Source organism: Strongylocentrotus purpuratus, unplaced genomic scaffold (genome assembly GCF_000002235.5).
Source record: "Strongylocentrotus purpuratus isolate Spur 01 unplaced genomic scaffold, Spur_5.0 spur5_scaffold_14, whole genome shotgun sequence".
Lineage (NCBI taxonomy): Eukaryota > Metazoa > Echinodermata > Echinoidea > Camarodonta > Strongylocentrotidae > Strongylocentrotus > Strongylocentrotus purpuratus.
Genome location: NW_022145599.1, coordinates 9,226,167 through 9,244,285, shown reverse-complemented (window position 1 = coordinate 9,244,285; position 18,119 = coordinate 9,226,167). Strand labels below are relative to the sequence as shown.

General features: G+C 36.6%; 1 protein-coding gene across 1 annotated transcript in view; it reads left to right on the top strand.

Moving 5' to 3' along the window:
- The window catches only part of LOC578942 (RNA polymerase I-specific transcription initiation factor RRN3), a 52,471-nt gene extending 37,950 nt beyond the window's left edge, over positions 1–14,521 (top strand). Inside the window, exons 12-17 of the mRNA XM_030984145.1 lie at positions 1,276–1,406; positions 3,086–3,209; positions 7,481–7,644; positions 8,610–8,765; positions 9,336–9,411; positions 14,079–14,521. Of these exons, the coding sequence (XP_030840005.1) occupies positions 1,276–1,406; positions 3,086–3,209; positions 7,481–7,644; positions 8,610–8,765; positions 9,336–9,411; positions 14,079–14,213 (786 nt within the window). The 3' untranslated portion in view covers positions 14,214–14,521. The remainder of the gene's footprint in view (positions 1–1,275; positions 1,407–3,085; positions 3,210–7,480; positions 7,645–8,609; positions 8,766–9,335; positions 9,412–14,078) is intronic.
- Positions 14,522–18,119: the final 3,598 nt, after the last annotated feature.

Genomic DNA, 18,119 nt, shown 5'->3' with positions numbered 1-18,119 from the left:
GAAATCTTCAGTATTCCTTTCCCCTCGTATACCATCTACTTCCAGATCTCGCGCTCTTTTCACAGGTTCATCATCTTTCCTTTTCAACACATGACTCGTCCATTTCAATCTACTTCTCTCTCTCCCACTTCCACCATAGTTTCTTTCAGATCCTTTTCATGAGCTCACTTGTTCTTTCTATTTGACAGTTTCCTACTACACATCTTCTGTATCAAGGCTCTTTCTGTTCTCCTCAAGATACCTTTTTCAACTGTCTTCACATTCCAAGTTTCTGAATAATATACCATCGTTTCCTTATAGATCTCCCCTGTTATTCTCATCGTGAACCCTCTACCAGCTAAGATCGAGGCCAGCCAATTACCCTGTAAAAATTATTGGTGGGGTTATGCAACTTCGTAACAATTTGAGTAGAGTTTTACAAACTTTTACTTTAAACATAAGAGCATTGACAACATTCCTTGTATAGACTTTCGAAAATTGAAGTCGAAATTAAGTATTTATTGTCCATTCAGAAATGTTGGTGTTTATTTACAGGTATAAGTTTACAAATCAATTTGCAAAAAGAAAACTAACCATAACTAAAGACAATTGCAGTAATGGTTGAAAGTTACAATGCAAAATAGAATCATAAGAACTTTAAGTGGGTGGGATGCTTGAAATCAATTTTATACGAGGATACCAACAGAGTGAGAAGGTGGAAGAGGACCGAAGGTAGGCAAAGGAGTTGGGTAGAGCAGAGAAGAAAATATAGGAAGAGAGAGAGAGAGCCAAGGGTTACAAGATTAATACAATTTTGATGAGCTGCGTGTTCTGACATAATAAGGATAAAATAATCTTTCATATTCAATAGACTCGTTTACTAACATATTCAAATTGTTTGCATTCTTTTAAAACAAAGATTGTTCTTGACAACCCAAAAGCTTCCCGAAGCTTGGCCGACATAGCAACAGATATGCAGACCGGGTTAATGGAATAATTGTCCCTAAGGTACCCAGGAAAGAAACAGCCATGTTATTTGAATATGTTAGCAAACTGGTGTATTATATGGCGTTATATCATGTGGCATTATATTTGCAGATATGAGTTACACAATTTTATCAGGACATCACATTGTTTGTGGTCCTTAGCGATGTAAAACTTTTTGGGAAATGAAATGATAATGCAATCCTACAAGCTAACCTTTTAGACACTAGTCTTTGTTAGTTTCAATGCCAATGTGATGCTTTTATTAACAATTTTTAATTTAATTTTATGTTTTACTCGTTTTCTGCACAGGGCATAGTAGACAGCTTTGTGGATGCATTGTGGAGAAGGTTCATCAACCCCAACACACCAGCTGTCGTGAGGCAGACAACGGCATCGTATATGGCATCATTTGTTGCGAGAGCTAACTATCTCCCTGCAAGGTATTGATTTCTAGCACTTTGTGGACTTGTTAAAACTAAGTCCAAGTTAACTCGGGCTGTAGTTAAAGGCATTGTTTAACAATGCTAAATCTGAGATGCGTGGCCCTACGTGTTATCAGTGTCTGTGATATGGTGTCATATTGAAGCCCTAACAAAAACTTGCGTGTCAAAATGATCATGAAGTGCCTCAAAAAAGTAAAAAAAATTTTGAGTGACTGGCTTTACCATGCTCATTTTCCCCAATAGACTAGTGTCCCAAGGGAAATACCAAGGGTATCTGCATGGGTCCTTTCAGTTTCAAACTATATCCCCTTGGATGCTGCTAGGAAAGTTCACTCAGACAGTCTAGACCCTGCTTTCACAAAAATACTTGATGCATGTGCATTAATATGGGATAAGTGCCAGTTAGGTTTGAGGTCAACAGCATGAACACAAACTGTTGTGAGGTCAGTTCGGTTGGGCTAAAGGTAGCAATTGATACTGTGATAATAGTTATTTTGTAATGAGCCATGCTTGTGATTGGAACAGAGAACAATTAACTAACTACATACATGTATAAGTACTCTATGGTTTTATACTGAGGGCATTGAAAAACTACTTTCAAGTAAGGCTATTTTATATCTTTGTGTATCATATATGACAGCTATATTTGATATATTCTAATTGTGGTTTAATTTATGGTATCTCTAATATGAAGATGTGCTGGTATTTGGTGAGCTGTTGCATACCCTACAACTCTTGCTTTGTGTACGGCACAGACAGTAATCTGCAATGACATATGTATTCTGTTTCTTTCCCTCGTAAAGAAATGGTAGTGGAATTGCAGACACGGTTGTTCCCTCATCAATAAGAGATTTTGGGAAGAGAATTGATAGGAATACATCAATGCTCCGACTGTACAAGCTAAGAACTGAACTCTGGGGAGTTTTCAAGAACATGTACTGTTTATCTGTATACTGTATTTGCTGGCGTAAAGGCCGCAGTATTTTTGGAAGAGAAAATATCAAATAGTCGGGGTGTGGCCTTTGCGGCAAAGAGTAAAAAAAAAAGTAAGTCAAAACCAGCACGAATTTGCACATATGGGGCTACGAACTGTACAATAACTATACCACTATGGTACAGGAAATTTCCACACATCTTACCAACAATTTCATCTTGCATTGTTGACATGAAGAGGAAAATAAACTTCCAAAAACAACATCTGCCGATAGATCTTGATCTAAGTTTGTGCCAATGCATTGCAAAAGTAAAAGAAGGGCCCGTTTAACAAAGCTGCCGCGAAGCATCCAACACGCGAAGTCGCAATTTTGAATCCATTTCAATATATACACAAGAGAAAACTGCGAAGGATAGCACCAGGGCCGGGATGGCCGAGCTGTCTAAGGCGGTGATTTGGGTCATAACAACATTTGTAGGGGAGGGTTCATATCCCGCCTCCGACATTTTTTTTTTTTTTTTTTTTTTTAAATGTCAAAATCGGGGGTGCAGCCTTATCGCCAGCAAATACGGTACACAAAATGTAATGGGGTTATATAAGAAGTCATGGTAATATTCTAACAATTAACTATACATGTTTACTGAGGGCATCCAAAAACTACTTTCAAGTAAACCCATTTTCTATTTTTGTGTATCATATATGACGGCTTTATTTGTTATATTCTCATTGGAATGTATGACAGCACTGTGAATGCATGCCTGGACCTCATGGTGAGCTGGATTCACTGTTACATCAACAACCAAGAGAGCGCTTCACGGTTTAGCAAAGAGGTCAAGGTCCACGGTCCTTTCTACTCGCTATGTCAGGTACTCTTTCTTCTACCCCAGACTGACAACAGACTGAACAAAAAATACATTACCAGGGGGTGTTTCACAAAGATCCTAAGTCGAACTTAACTCCAAGTTGGACTTAATAATTATGGAAAGCCGTTAGCATCTTTGAAAATATTTTGTAAAAGTTATTGTAAGAGGCATAAAATGTTGATTCAAGTCATTCATATTTTCTATTATCAAGGAGATTTCATGTTCTTGATGTGGAACTTATGAAAAGTCTAAAATACTTAAACTTTTGCTTTGAATATATTTTATTTCAAGGCTACAAATGGCTCTCCATAATGTTTAAGTCCAACTTAGAGTTAAGTAGGCTTGAGTTGGTACGGTCCATCACACCGGGACCCGACCGTTGCCGTCGAATCCCGGTTTCGTTTTTTTTTAAAACCTACGCTCCGAAAAAATAGGAAATATGTAAGAAATTGCAGTTTTGCACACCATTAAAATCAATCTACCTTAAAAATTAAGTATTAAATTGTTACCAATCATATTCCAGCTCATCCTGAAACAATCCGAACTGCTGATATAAATATGGGTTGCAAAGCAATTCGCCCCATGGGGTTGTTGTTGCCAACGGCAGGATTAATAAATCAGGTTGAAAGAAACATTAATGTGTGAATAATAAAAACGGCTTTCTAAAAAGTACTTCTTTACAACATACCGATCAAATAATTTTTAAAAGACAAAATAGATATTTTTTCTTTGATTTTGAACACCGCATGCTTCTTTTAAAAGCTGAAAATTACTTGGTAATCACAAGAAGTTTCGATACGGATAGCTGTTACAAGGCAAGTTCAGACTAGTCTCAGAAAAATGTGCAGTGCTCCTCGTTATATAGCTGTAATGCATGCCAGAACGAACCCAAACAAAGACGTGATCGTAACAAGAAAAAAATCATTAAAAACTACGAGAGCACAATTGGAAAGACAACTACTTAAAATTATTGTAAACAGATACATAACTTGGAGGAAGAATAGAATAGTTGTCCAAGAAAATCCACAGAAATAGTGATATTTAAGGAGTTACTATAGGTACAATTACTATCGGAATGGGCCTGCTGCTCTAAATTACACGTGTTTTAATTGAAAACGAGGCTAGAAACTAAATACCACCCTCTACGGTAAAAGCAGTATAACAAAGGATTCAAGTATTTGCAGCTGGTCCCTTGCGATAAAAATGTACCCAGTTACTCCTCGATTATCACCATTTCTGTGGCATTTCTTGGGCGATTATTGAATTCTTTGTCCAAGTAGTGTATCTGATTATGGTAATTTTGAGCAGTAGTTGTCTTTTCAATTGTGCTCTCGTAGTTTTTAATGATTTCTTGTTACGATCAAGTATATTTGTTCGGGTTCGGTCTGGCACGCATTATAGCTAACGAGGTGCACTGCGCATTTTTCTGTGACTAGTCTGAACTTGCCTTGCAACAGCTATCCGTATCGAAACTTCTTGTGATTACCAAGTAATTTTTAGCTTTTAAAAAAAAGCATGTGATGTTTAAAATAAGAGATAAATATTTATTTTGTCTTTAAAAATTATTTGATCGGTATGTTGTAAAGAAGAATTTTTTAGAAAGCCGTTTTATTATTCTAACATTTATATTTTTTTACCCGATTTATTCAACCTGCATGAATCAAAATGGCGGCTCGAATGTTGTCTTTCTATTTTTGCTTCAGTTTTTTTACTTTTAGAGGCACGATAATGGCACTATACATCGCCGATCATGGATGAAAATAATGTCAAATGGATGAATATACCGATCTGTGCCCAGGTATGCATGTGTTGATTTATTCAACTGATAAAAAAGGTCACTTTTAAGGGACATACTGATGATATGCACTTTTTCTAGGCAAGTGACAAATCATGCGAGCCAAATTCGGGACACTGGGTCCCGATCGGTGCAAGGCCGTCGGGACCCGGTTTATGAAAATCCCGACATGACTCAGGCCTAGAGCTAAGTTCCACTTAGGATCTTTGTGAAACACCCCCTGACCAATTACACACAAACAAAAAGTACACAACCCCTGAATGGCCAAGAATTGGACGGCTTTGACTCAGTTTGGAGTGGGTCTGGCAGTGTGTGACTCGGGTTTTCACCAAAAAATAAAACAGAACATGACAGAGGGCCCTTTGATGTGATTATTGTTTAATAATTGAGGTTTAATTTATGGTTTCTCTGATATGAAGAAGTGCTGGTAATTGGTGAGCTCTTGCATACCTCACAGGTTTCTTCAAAAGTAATTAATTTTTACTGATTTCAGTTTAACTTATGGTATCTCTGAAATGAATATGTGCTGGTATTTGATGAGCTGTTGCTTTACTCCCAGGGTCTCTCAAATGTAATTAATTTTTACTAATTGTGGTTTAATTTATGGTTTCTCTGATATGAAGAAGTGCTGGTAATTGGTGAGCTCTTGCATACCTCACAGGTTTCTTCAAAAGTAATTAATTTTTACTGATTTCAGTTAAACTTATGGTATCTCTGAAATGAATATGTGCTGGTAGTTGATGAGCTGTTGCTTTACTCCCAGGGTCTCTCAAATGTAATTAATTTTTACTAATTGTGGTTTAATTTATGGTTTCTCTGATATGAAGAAGTGCTGGTAATTGGTGAGCTCTTGCATACCTCACAGGTTTCTTCAAAAGTAATTTATTTTTACTGATTTCAGTATAATGTATGGTATCTCTGAAATGAATATGTGCTGGTATTTGATGAGCTGTTGCTTTACTCCCAGGGTCTCTCAAATGTAATTAATTTTTACTAATTGTGGTTTTATTTATGGTTTCTCTGATATGAAGAAGTGCTGGTAATTGGTGAGCTCTTGCATACCTCACAGGGTTCTTCAAAAGTAATTAATTTTTACCGATTTCAGTTTAATTTATGGTATCTCTGAAATGAATACGTGCTGGTATTTGATGAGCTGTTGCTTTACTCCCAAGGTCTCTCAAATGTAATTCATTTTTACTAGTTGTGGTTTAATTTATGGTTTCTCTGATATGAAGAAGTGCTGGTAATTGATGAGCTGTTGCTTTACTCCCATGGTCTCTCAAATGTAATTAATTTTTACTAACTGTGGTTTAATTTATGGTATCTCTAATATATGAAGATGTGCTGGTATTTGGTGAGCTGTTGCATACCCTACAACTCTTGCTTTGTGTACGGCACAGACAGTAATATGCAATGACATTTGTATTCTGTTTCTTTCCCTCATAAAGAAATAGTAGTGGAATTGCAGACACAGTAATTCCCTTATCAATAAGAGATTTTGGGAAGAGAAATTGATGGGAATCAATGCTCTGGCTGTACAAACTAAGAAATGAACCCTAGGGAGTTTTCAATAACATGTACTGTTTATCTGTATACACAAAATATTAAGGGGTTATGTAAAAAGTCATGGTAATATGTAATCATTATAAAATGTGATGTGGAAGACCAAGAGCCTTGGGCAACTACAGTCAAACCTGCTTTAGTGACCACCTGTATAGAACAGATTACTTGTCTCCGAAGACCATATTTATATTTCCCTTGAAAATGGTTTCTCATTGAAACATGTACTTAAGGAGTCTGTACATAAAGACCACCTGCCTATAAAGACCACTTTCTTGTCTCCCTTGGGTTGTCTTTACAGACAGGTTTCACTGTACAACAAAAGAAAGTAATTTATTTTTATGAAGTGCATTCTATTGATCAGATGTAGATGTTAGTTATTCACAATCCGAATGTAAATTCCCTTAGCCCCACATTTATATGAAAACAAAAATAATCACATTTTATCAGGGATGCTAGTTTTCAGAAATTTTGCCTGAATTCAGGGCCTTGCATCTGCCTGTTTCAGGCTTTTCAATGCCAGATGCTGTTTCAGGCTATCTGGGCAACACTAATTGGCATCCTCTTTGATACATCTCTAGCTTTAGTTTGGCATTTGATGAGAGGGGAAAAAAAGATTTGAAAAAACAAAAAGAAAGTGCAAACAAAAAGGAAAAAAACTTTTCAGGTTAACTGTGCTCTTGTTTCATTGGCCAAAATTTGAAGTATGTTTGGCCTTATATCAAGCACTGGGTAGACAAGTGGTTCCTCACTGTCCACAATACACTGGCAAAGTTTAATTGTGCCAAAATTGCCATCTAACATTTTCATTTAGTTGAACATTTTGAAATCCAATGTAAAGTTTATTGGAAAATTGTTCTTGTTGGATTGTGGGAGAATTTTCACTCTAGAACTCATCTTCCACCTCTCTCCTCTTCAGGCTGTTCTCTACATCTTTGTCTATCGTCACAAGCAGCTCTTAGAGAATAACAAAGGTCTTCACTACATCATGAGCCTCAACTTGGAGCGGGTCGTCACCTGCCGTCTGAACCCCCTCAAGGTGTGCCTGCCCTCTGTTGTCAACATCTTTGCAACTCTTGCGAGGTGAGTGCTTACTGTACTCCATGAGCCGTCTTAATTTAACAAGAGTTTCAATTATTTATCTTCATGGCTCCTCTCCGCCCAAGTGCTGAATGGGTACCCAGTAGAAGGTCAATGTCATTTCATTTCATTTCATTTATTTCATTCTCCATAAACAAAACTAAAACATACAAACATGACACATTTTGTATACAGATAAAATATCGAATACAAGAAAAATACAAAGGGAAGGAGCAAACACAATTTTATGGGAATGTGGGGTTAACAAAAAGAGCAATTAGCCTTATGAACGTCAACCCCTTAATGTGATTGCACTAGGGTCAATAGCTGGAATGCTCCCTAAGGAGTGGAGAATGTGTGATGTAATGTGCAGAATAATAATTTAATCCAGTGACTGAGGTAATAATAATCCTGTAGAGCATATTGGTTGGTTGTAACTGGTAAATCGGTTTATTCGAAACAGTTTTTATTATTACAAGAGGGCTGAAAAGTTTCAGACTTAATGGAGCATGTGGAACCAGCGGTAAGTTTGCGAAATGAGATGTTGTTTACAGCAGCTCTAGTGCAATTTTCTTGGTTTTTTTTTTTTTTTCAGTGCTAATCCACTCCCATGAATTTTATTCAAATTTTTGTTGTTGTTGTATCAAGATGTAATATCAATCAGGGCAACATCCTGTATATAAATGCATGTTCATGCTATAAACGCATTTTCATGCTATAAACATAAAGCAAGTGCTTGTGTATGGGTTTTTGAATTATTTATGACTATGTTGATGATCATAGTTTCATTATCCCTTTATTTTTTTTACATTAGATAATGTTCAAATGATACTTGCAATTTTGGGTGGTTTATGAAACGTCATTGTCTAGCATCAGCATTTCATTTACTAAAATGAATACATATGACAAATATTTGCTATATATTTTACACCAATTTTACCTAGCTATATTACTTTTATGTTTTTTAGGAAATTCCAAGTGGCCTTTTGTTACACAGTGATGGAGCACAATGCCCGTTCCAAGCTGCCTGTTTTCAAACTCAACACATTTGGTTCAGGTGCCATGGCAACGCCAGGAAACCCTCTGGACTCTTTCTTCCCATTTGATCCTTACGTCCTCCCCCAGTAAGTAGCGTTACCTTTTTTCTTCAAATTTTTTTTTTTTTTTCCTCCACTTTATTTTTTCAGTCCTGATAAAAACCCGATTTAAATCGGTTTCCCCAATTTTTTTTTCCTTACCGATTTTATCCAGATTTTCCTGATTTTTCCCTATTATTTCCCAATTTTTCTTCCTCAAAAAGGGGGGAATGTTGTTAGATGCCATTTTTCCCCAAATCCCTCCTTTCTTTTTGCTCAAGGGGGGCGTGGTTGAGGGGGGGGTGAGGGAAAAAACCTTTCTTTTCCTTTTTTTAGTGCTCACTATCGCCCCTGTTTTTTACCATTTTAAAATTAATTAGAGACGTTCTAAAGCTTTCTGTCACACAGTCATCAGAGCAAACTATGAGTGATAGACACAAAGCTTCATCAATATCTATTGCATTTCATTTGTCGTATTTGTAACATCAATCATCCTTTTATTTTGATTTGAATTTAAAAACTTTTATTTAACACAAAGTAGTCTCTTTCTCTTAGCGATCTTAAGTTCTTTCACTGCATTGTAAAAATTTGTGCCTCGTTTGTCTTTATTTTCCTTAGATCTGGTGTTGACATTGAAAAACTATACAGACATTGGGAAGGATGTAAGCCCGACTTCTCAGGCTTAGAGCCAGCTGTAAGTTTGAACTTGATTGTAATTCTCTTAGTAGTTATTATTTATTTCTTCCTCCAAATGAATTCAGTTAAAAACAAAGAATGCAGTTGCTTGCACATCATAGACTCTGTCAATTTGTAATAAGCTTGAAAGCTGTTCCTTGAAATTTGATTATAATGTATTTTTATGTAACTAAATGGGCACCAGCACTTTGAATTTTATGTGTGGAACATTAAATTGTAGAGGAGGTGCGTCATCGTGAAATAGGAAAACCACCATTGGCTCCGCACTGTATTGCCTTGTTTTGTCACAGGCATTGCTCTCTTCTGTCTCGCTCCTTAGGCTCTACACACAGGAGTGTATGTGCAGACGAACAAGTGGTTTTCAAAACCAAAATATAGCTGGGTAGTGATAAATAATGTAGCTTTAGACAGTACTGGGCGGTGTTTCACAAAAATACCAAGTTGAACTTATCTCTAAGTTGAACTTAAGAATTATGGAAAGCCATTAGCATCTATGAAAATATTTTTGTTAAAGTTATTTTAAAAGGCATAAAATGTTGATTCAAACCATTCATATTTTCTATTATCAAGGAGATTTCATGTTCTTTATGTGGAGTTTAAAAAAAGTCCAAAATACTTGATATTTCACTTTTGAATATATTTCATTTTAAGGCAACAAATGGCTCTCCATAATTTTTAAGTCCAACTTGGACTTTAGTTTGACATTTGTGAAACACCCCCCTGGTAACATTAAAAAAAAAAGAAAAGAAAACAAAATGACAAACCTTAAGAAAGAAGATGGTAGGTGTATGTGGAGTGAGTTGGTGCTTGTTTCTATGTGTGTGGGTGGGTGTGTTTGTGTGAACAAAAATCTGATAATGTACACCTGGAGACACCTGACCGTAATCAACACCGTTCAAAACAATCACGGCTCGAGGTCAATTCCTGGATCTGTGTAACAGACAGACCAGTCTGCCCTTGATGACCAGACTATAACACTCATATCTCTCTATGAAACGACCAGCAACATTAGTTGACCCTCCTGTGGAATTTTCTTACAAGGCGAGTGGAATACTACACCTCGGCCCATATTGGTGGTGGAGGCGGTATTCCAGTGAAAAAAATACATGGGGGCTCAGGGCGAAATAGCCCCCTAAATGCCCAAAAGAGCCCCCGAAAATCAGAAAAGAGCCCCCTTAAATTTGCATAGAGTTCAATGCAAAACAAATTTTAGAATGTTATTTTCATGCAGGCAGGGTTGAAAAGTAGCCAAAATAAATGTTAATTTTTTCCCTGTGGTATTCAAGTGTCTCTGCCTCATTTTTTCACGGAATATTGAATTGGTTGTGTAAAACATATTCTTGAGACAATTTATACAGCTCACGATTTATAACAAGCAAATTATTTAAGGGCAAGTCCAAGCTATTTTTTCCTATATGTTACCAACGGCATCTAAGATTTCGGTACATATCTGATGGCTGCGTCAAGCTGACAGCCATTCCAAAGGTTTTGTCGGACAAAACATCAAATAAAATGATATATTCTATGTCAATTTATGTCCACAGTTCCATAATCCAACTCAATAATACTTGGTTACATACAACGAAAAAAATACACGGTGGCGACGGGCGATTCGCCCTCTAAACCTCTGAAATCGCCACGGTAAAAATCAAGACGAGGGCGAAAAAAAATCAATATATCTTGAAAAATCGCCCCCGCCATAAATTGATATTCCCTATGAATTAATAAACCAATTTATTGATGTGTCTGAGTGAAATCTCCGTTCCAACTACCAACTCCAAAACTAGAAACTTCCATCAACATTTTAAAAGTTGTGTGAGTTGCAGCGGATCGGCGGTCGTACCTACTGTAACTAGATCTACAGCGGTATCCGCCTGCCTGCGCCTAAGCTCCCGGCGGCCGGACAGGCCACCGGCCCCGATGTAGTTTCGTGCACAGTATGAATGCATACGCAGTTCGCACACGTTCACAATACACAGAAACGTACTAGCTAAGCTCCAGTGCGCGCCCGCACGCTCCTTGTATGAAGCAAATAAGTATTTGCGAGTGACGAGAGCTCAACTGCTAGCGACCAAATTGGTACGTAATATGTTTATTTAGTCTTTTTTCTGGCCCTAATTTTTATCATGGACAATGCAATCCCATTAAAAAAATGTTATTCCGTCTAAAATTGTGTTATTTATAAGTTAAAACCATTAAATGCGAGTATATTTTTACTGTTGTCCCACATATTGATATATTTGTAATAACGAAACGTGCAAAATCAATGCCAGATTTTTTCCTGTAAAATCGGTATAAAGCAAGTTTCGTACACAGAAATTGAATTTTGTTATAAAAAACCGTAAATAAATATATAAAGGATGTTCCTACTCCTCAGAATCTTTCTTACAGCTGTTTAATTAAATTAAATTATTTATATACGATCGATGCCAGGCCAATTGTCATGAGTGATGATGACATCAATTTCTGTCTACGAAATGAAACTAGCTTTGGCTTGGCCTTTAGAATTAGAGTCTATAAAAAAAAATAAGGCCATGATTTTGCATGTTTCGGCATAACAAATAGATCCTACATCGGTATGTGGGACAACAGTAAAAATATTTACTCACATTTAATGGTTATAAATGGTCTAAATAACACAATTTTAAAGGGAGTTGGTCTACTTTTTTTTTTAATGGGATTGCATTGTCCATGATAACAATTAAATTTGGGACAGAAAAAAAGACTAAATAACATATTACCTACCAATTTGGTCGCTAGTAGTATGATGGCTAAGGAAAAACACAACTTATTGTTACAGCTTACAATATGGCTTTAAGGAAGTAGCCCCTTGGTTTTTTTTAGGCAATGGGGAAAAGTAGCCCCCATAAAAAAATTAATTCCTAGCCCGCGTGTCAGTGATAATATTTTCTTAGGATATGAAAAACAAACAGTTAAACAAAACACTCCTTTTGACAAGTTTTAGTTACATGTATATGTAAATCATAAAGCCACACGTTTAACACAAAGTGAATAAATCATGGGTAAATGAATGTCTGCAATACTCTACATGACATATGTACGCTACAATTGTATCTATATTTGCCTTTGCTTGGAATTTAATTAGGTAAAACCGCGTTTAAAAAAAATACAACCTTTAAAAAAAAAAAGCCCCCCTGAGCTCCAAAATAGCCACCGCAAAATAATTAAGGGGGGCTATTTTTTTAAGGGAAAATCTGAAAAGAGCCCTCGTAAAAAAAAAGTAATTGCACTTGCCCATACTATAGAAAGAAATAAACATGTAAGTAAAAAACCCACCTTCCTTGAAACAGTCCAAGTTGAATGAACTGTATTGGTGTTTACAAACTTGATTTGACAGAATATTTCCTAGACCCACGTATGTTATGTGAGTTAAGGTTTCACAACTTCTCTGCAGTATCTCTATTGAATTACTCTGTGTAATAAAATTAATGACATATTGTATAGATGATGTCAGTTTATCTGTCATAGACTTGTAGTCTTCAGGTATAAACATCACTTTATTCACAGCTTTTATGCAGGTGTGGATGACATTCATCCCTTATGAATTCACTTGGTATTAGTTTCTATTCTGACTTAGGTTTTTGTGCTGGTATTTGGTGAGCTGTTGAATACCCCACAACTCTTGCTTTGTGTACGGCACAGATAGTAATATGCAAATATCACTTTGCTGTTTCTTTTCTTCATAGAGAAATAATTGTGGTATTGCAGACATGGTTTTCTGGAATCAGAATAATATTATGATTACTTTGCACCAATATTGTTTTTTTCATGGAATTTTTTTTGGTTCTCTACCTATTTATTTGATGTAAGACTTAAACAGGCCAGATATTTTTCTCATACTCATAATGAAAAAATTGCCATTTGTTTCATAATATTAGGGGAATGGGTGCCAGATTTGTTCCCCTATACGATTTACATATAGTTAGGCCTAAGTAATTTTCATGACTGTTTTATTGTTGGAATGAGAAAGTTGATTTTTAACACAATTTTAAAGTCATTTTTTTGTTACCTCCCTTATTCTCTACATCTCTTGTGTTGTTTTTTTCTTTCTTTCTCTTGTTTTCTCCTCCTATCATTCTCTTGGTATTCTGCCTCTGTCTTTTGGTTTCTCCCACTTTTTCTCTGTCTTCTCCTTTCCTGTCTTTCATTCTCTTTAACATACATCTCTCTCTCTCTCTCTTCCTCCCATCTCTCTCTCTCTCCTCTCTCTTCCTCCCCATCTCTCTCTCTCTCTCTCTCTCTCTTCCTCCCCATCTCTCTCTCTCTCTCTCTCTCTCTCTCTTCCTCCCCATCTCTCTCTCCCTCTTCCTCCCATCTCTCTCTCTCTCTCTCTCTCTCTCTTCCTCCCATCTCTCTCTCTCTCTCTCTCTCTCTCTCTCTTCTTCCCATCTCTCTCTCTCTCTCTCTCACTTCCTCCCCATCTCTCTCTCTCTCTCTTTCTTCCTCCCATCTCTCTCTCTCTCCCTCCCTCCCATCTCTTTCTCTCTCTCTCTTCCTCCCATCTCTCTCTCTCTCTCTTCCTCCCCATCTCTCTCTCTCTCTCTCTCTCTCTCTCTCTCTTCCTCCCATCTCTCTCTCTCTCTCTTTCTCCCCCTCTTCTCCCCCTTCTCTCTCTTTCTCTCTCACTTCTTCTTCTTCACACAGGTGGATGATTCTGAAGACGAGGAGGAGTTCATGCAGTATGAATCCGTCGACAAAGATATACCCCTCGGTCTCACACCAACCAGTGCAGCTTGCATCTCTCCGGGATTCCGATCACCCTCTTCATTCGGAAGATGAAACCAAGAAGAACGTTTCACCTTTTTTATTCCTCGGTAAAACCCCAATGCCTAATTCTGATTCCGACTAGCATCTCTTGCATTTCATCAGGGAGCAGAACACCGGAAGATCAAACTGAAAATGACATTTTATTGTTGGACAGTATCCTTGAAATACGTCTTGGTTTTAATCCTACCACTCTGGCTGGCTTGCCACTTACCAGACTTCACATGTGGTTGGTTGGTTGGTTGTTATTTTTTTACCTGACTGCTAAGAAAGCATAAATGCTTGTAAGTAAGCAACCAGACGGCCGACGCCTTTAGGTCCTCTCCGAGGGACCTGGTAAAGAGGATTAATGCCTTACCAAAGGGCACTAGCGCATCGACTTGGTTTTGAACCTGGGTCACCGGATTACAAGACCACTGCTCTACTGACTGAGCTATCACGCCTCCTCATTGAAGATGAAGCCACAAGGAATGTTCAGCATTTGTATGTATTCCCAAACAATCCTGTGACGTACCCCTTCACACAAGAGATCAGTCAGTGACGATTGAACATTTTGTATACCAGGAAAGCCAGAGTTGACTGCTTTGTATGGATAACAATTTAGGGAACTTCCAGGGGTATTATGCAATGTTAATGATGAAAACTTTGTAATGCACAGAAGATGAGAGTGGCTTGGGTTGTCCATTCTCCTATTTTCCAATTTTGACAAATAGCATGCCTTTATGTTGAATATGAATGGATGGCTTCGGTTTGGAAAATCAATGCATTTGGGTCTTCTGGTTCTTCAAATAGCAGCCGTTTGCCCGGGTCAGGTCCATGAAATTGGGCCTGAGTTATACAGAGAAAGTAGCAGTAGGTTGCTTTGATGCTCTAAATCAATGCATACTGCACCATCAGTGAAAGTTTGCATAAAGCAGTCTCACAATTAATTCAGTTCATTTATTTATTTGTTGTATTAAACATACATCAAAAGGTAAAGTCATACAATAATTAAAAGAAACATAACAAGGGAAGCTGCAAAAAAGCGGTGTGCTTTGAAAGGTGTGAGCCCTGCTAAAAGGAACATGTGATGTGCAAGTCAATAGTGGTTCAAAGATAATTCATGTAGTGATAATACATGTGTACAAACACAATGGGGTTATACTGGAAATCATCATGTGAGCTAGTTTCTTGCAGATTGAGGATGGTCTTTTCTTGATCATTTTAATAGCACTTGTGCTGCTCCTTTTTACTTCCTGGTTTTTGAAGAAAAAAAAACTATATTTTGTGCAATATTATGACCTGGTAAATGTGATCATTCGGTAATGAAGAAACTGAAGTACTATTTTTAGTTGTGTAATAACTGTATCATCTTGTGTACTGGTACATACAATTTAACTTGATTACATTTTAATATTTTTGTGAACAAGTTGCCCATATGGTCTTCATAATAAGAACATTATTCCTCTTACCCATAACGAAAAAAACAATTAATCTGTTCAATTCTACAATAGCAGCACTTATCAATTGAGGAAGTGGGTTAAGTTAATAACAATGTTTTTTCATAGCTTGTGGTTCTTTCACTAATTTCAAAGGTCTTTTTAGCTGTTGCCAAAGAAGAGCCTTTAAAATTCATTTTACCTTTGGTTGTATCATATCATTGCAGTTGAGATTCAGTATTAGATATTGGAACTCTATGCTCCAATGATATTTTCTTCTAAGCTTTTAAACAACAATTTGGTTACTTTCTTCGCCTCTGTGCAACCCTCTTATCAGCAGTATAGATAGATCTTGCACTTGGAACAGTCAGATAATCGTGAAGCCTTTGTTATATCTATCCCTTGATGAATACAATGAGGTACATTGATATTATTTTTGTGGCATAAAAGGATTTGTAAGTTTAATCTAACCACTTCAGGAATGACCAAATCATGGTGAAGGTAAAGAAATATATATACTGTATTGATAGAAATATGAGACAAGAATCAAATACCAGTAATGTAAAATAAAATAAAATAAAATAAAATTGTTGATGTAAATCTGATTAAGTTTCCTTGCCCCCATCCATTAATATGGTCAAGATAATGTCCATGTTCATGGGTGTCGATCCTTACGTAATACCTATTCATCAGGGGGGATGAATGAATAGATCATCCCCCCCCCCCCCCAGGTATCAATGACAGATCGACACCCATGTCCATGTTAAATTAGTTTGTAATCCTTTCCCAAATGCAATAGCTGTTTCAGCATGTTTTTTTTTTCTTTTGTTACCCAGGGAAAGCTAGAGCCTTTATTTCATTCCATGCTCTAAGCAAGATTACATTAGAATTGAACATATGCTTTGAAGCCTGACTGATCTACTTATAGCTACTTATGCCCTCTTTATAGCAAACAATGCCTTAGCGGTCACTATTGGTCTCCCATGGTCCCCTTTTTCTTCTGTTAATTGAGAGCTGATTTGATGAGATAATCGCCTGTCAGTAACCATGCAGGGAGGTCTAATCCCTCCTGGCCAAACTAGTGCAGATAGGCTTCAAGCTGTCGCTGAACAAATGGAACTCTGTACTACAATAAGCACTACCAGTTAGAATATTTCATGTATTGTTTCTTATTAAGAAAATTAATTTAACATTGTGGCCAACATTTTTTCATGGTAAATTGAATTTAGAATAAAATTTAGGTTGGGAATACATTATATGTAATCAATTATGTGTATGTATTTGCAGAATCGTCCTGCACTATATAGATGGTATTTTTTTTGTTTAAACCCATTTATCCAACATTATTTTGGAGTATTATATTCTTTGTATATGATGTACACGATACATTGTTAATAAAAATGTGAAATATAGTAGATTAAGATAACTACCTGTATTGCTGTCTGATTTATTAAGAATATGACATTTTCGTAATTTAATCAAATTTAATTTGATACAAGTGCCTTGTTACAAATGACTTCATGCATCTGTTACGAATAATTGTATTTTAATAGTCAGAATGCAAATTGCATATATTACGTGTTGTTAGGTAGGACAAGCCATAACGTTGTCCTACCTAGCAGCAATTAATGTATGCAATCTGATTCTGACTATTAAAATAGTCACAATTAGGTCAATTAAATAATTTTTATCGAGGCACTTAACAAAGATTTGTGCATTTAAATTTGATTATATTACAAAAGTGGTCTATTTGACTACTTTGGTAATGTTGATAGATTATTTATTTAGTTGTGGTGCGAAGGCTCAGTGGTGTAGCAATGGTCCTGTAACTGGGAGGTCCCGGGTTCAAATCCAAGTCGATGCACTAGTGCCCTTTGACAAAGCAGTAAACCTAGTTTTACTAACGCCTGGTTATCTCGGCCCTATATGTCTTATACCGGTAACCTGTGATGCATGGCAAACTTATACACTTCAGGAAAGATCTGGCATATTTTTCTTTTTACCAGTAATCAAAACATTTCCTTCATTTCTCATTGGCATATGTTCCTCTCTCTCGTTCTATATTGATCACTTATTCTCTTACCATCTTTGAAATCATGATCTTTTCTTCTGTTTCCCTCTCTCTTCATTTCTACCATCTTTGCATAGAAGATTACTAAAGGTACTATGTCCCATTTGCAGGCCAAAAAAATGAAAAGATTAAATTCCAATGGCATTTGAAAAATAATGCTAGTAATTTTGAACTTCCCTCGGTACAAAAGGGCTTGACGTTGTTTGGTGGGAAAATAAAGACCATTAGTTGTCGAAGCAAATATAGCGATCGCGGTCGTTTAATTAGATTTTAAGACCCTTGTACTTAATAGCCAATTAACAATAAATGGGTCTCTGGCAGAAAATTGCAAAAATGATAGAACAAAAATGGGGGGGGGGATCTCAAAAATGAGACTACAGTTTATATCCAGAGCTAGATCCTCCTTGTTTCCTATTCTTTGTTTTCACTTTT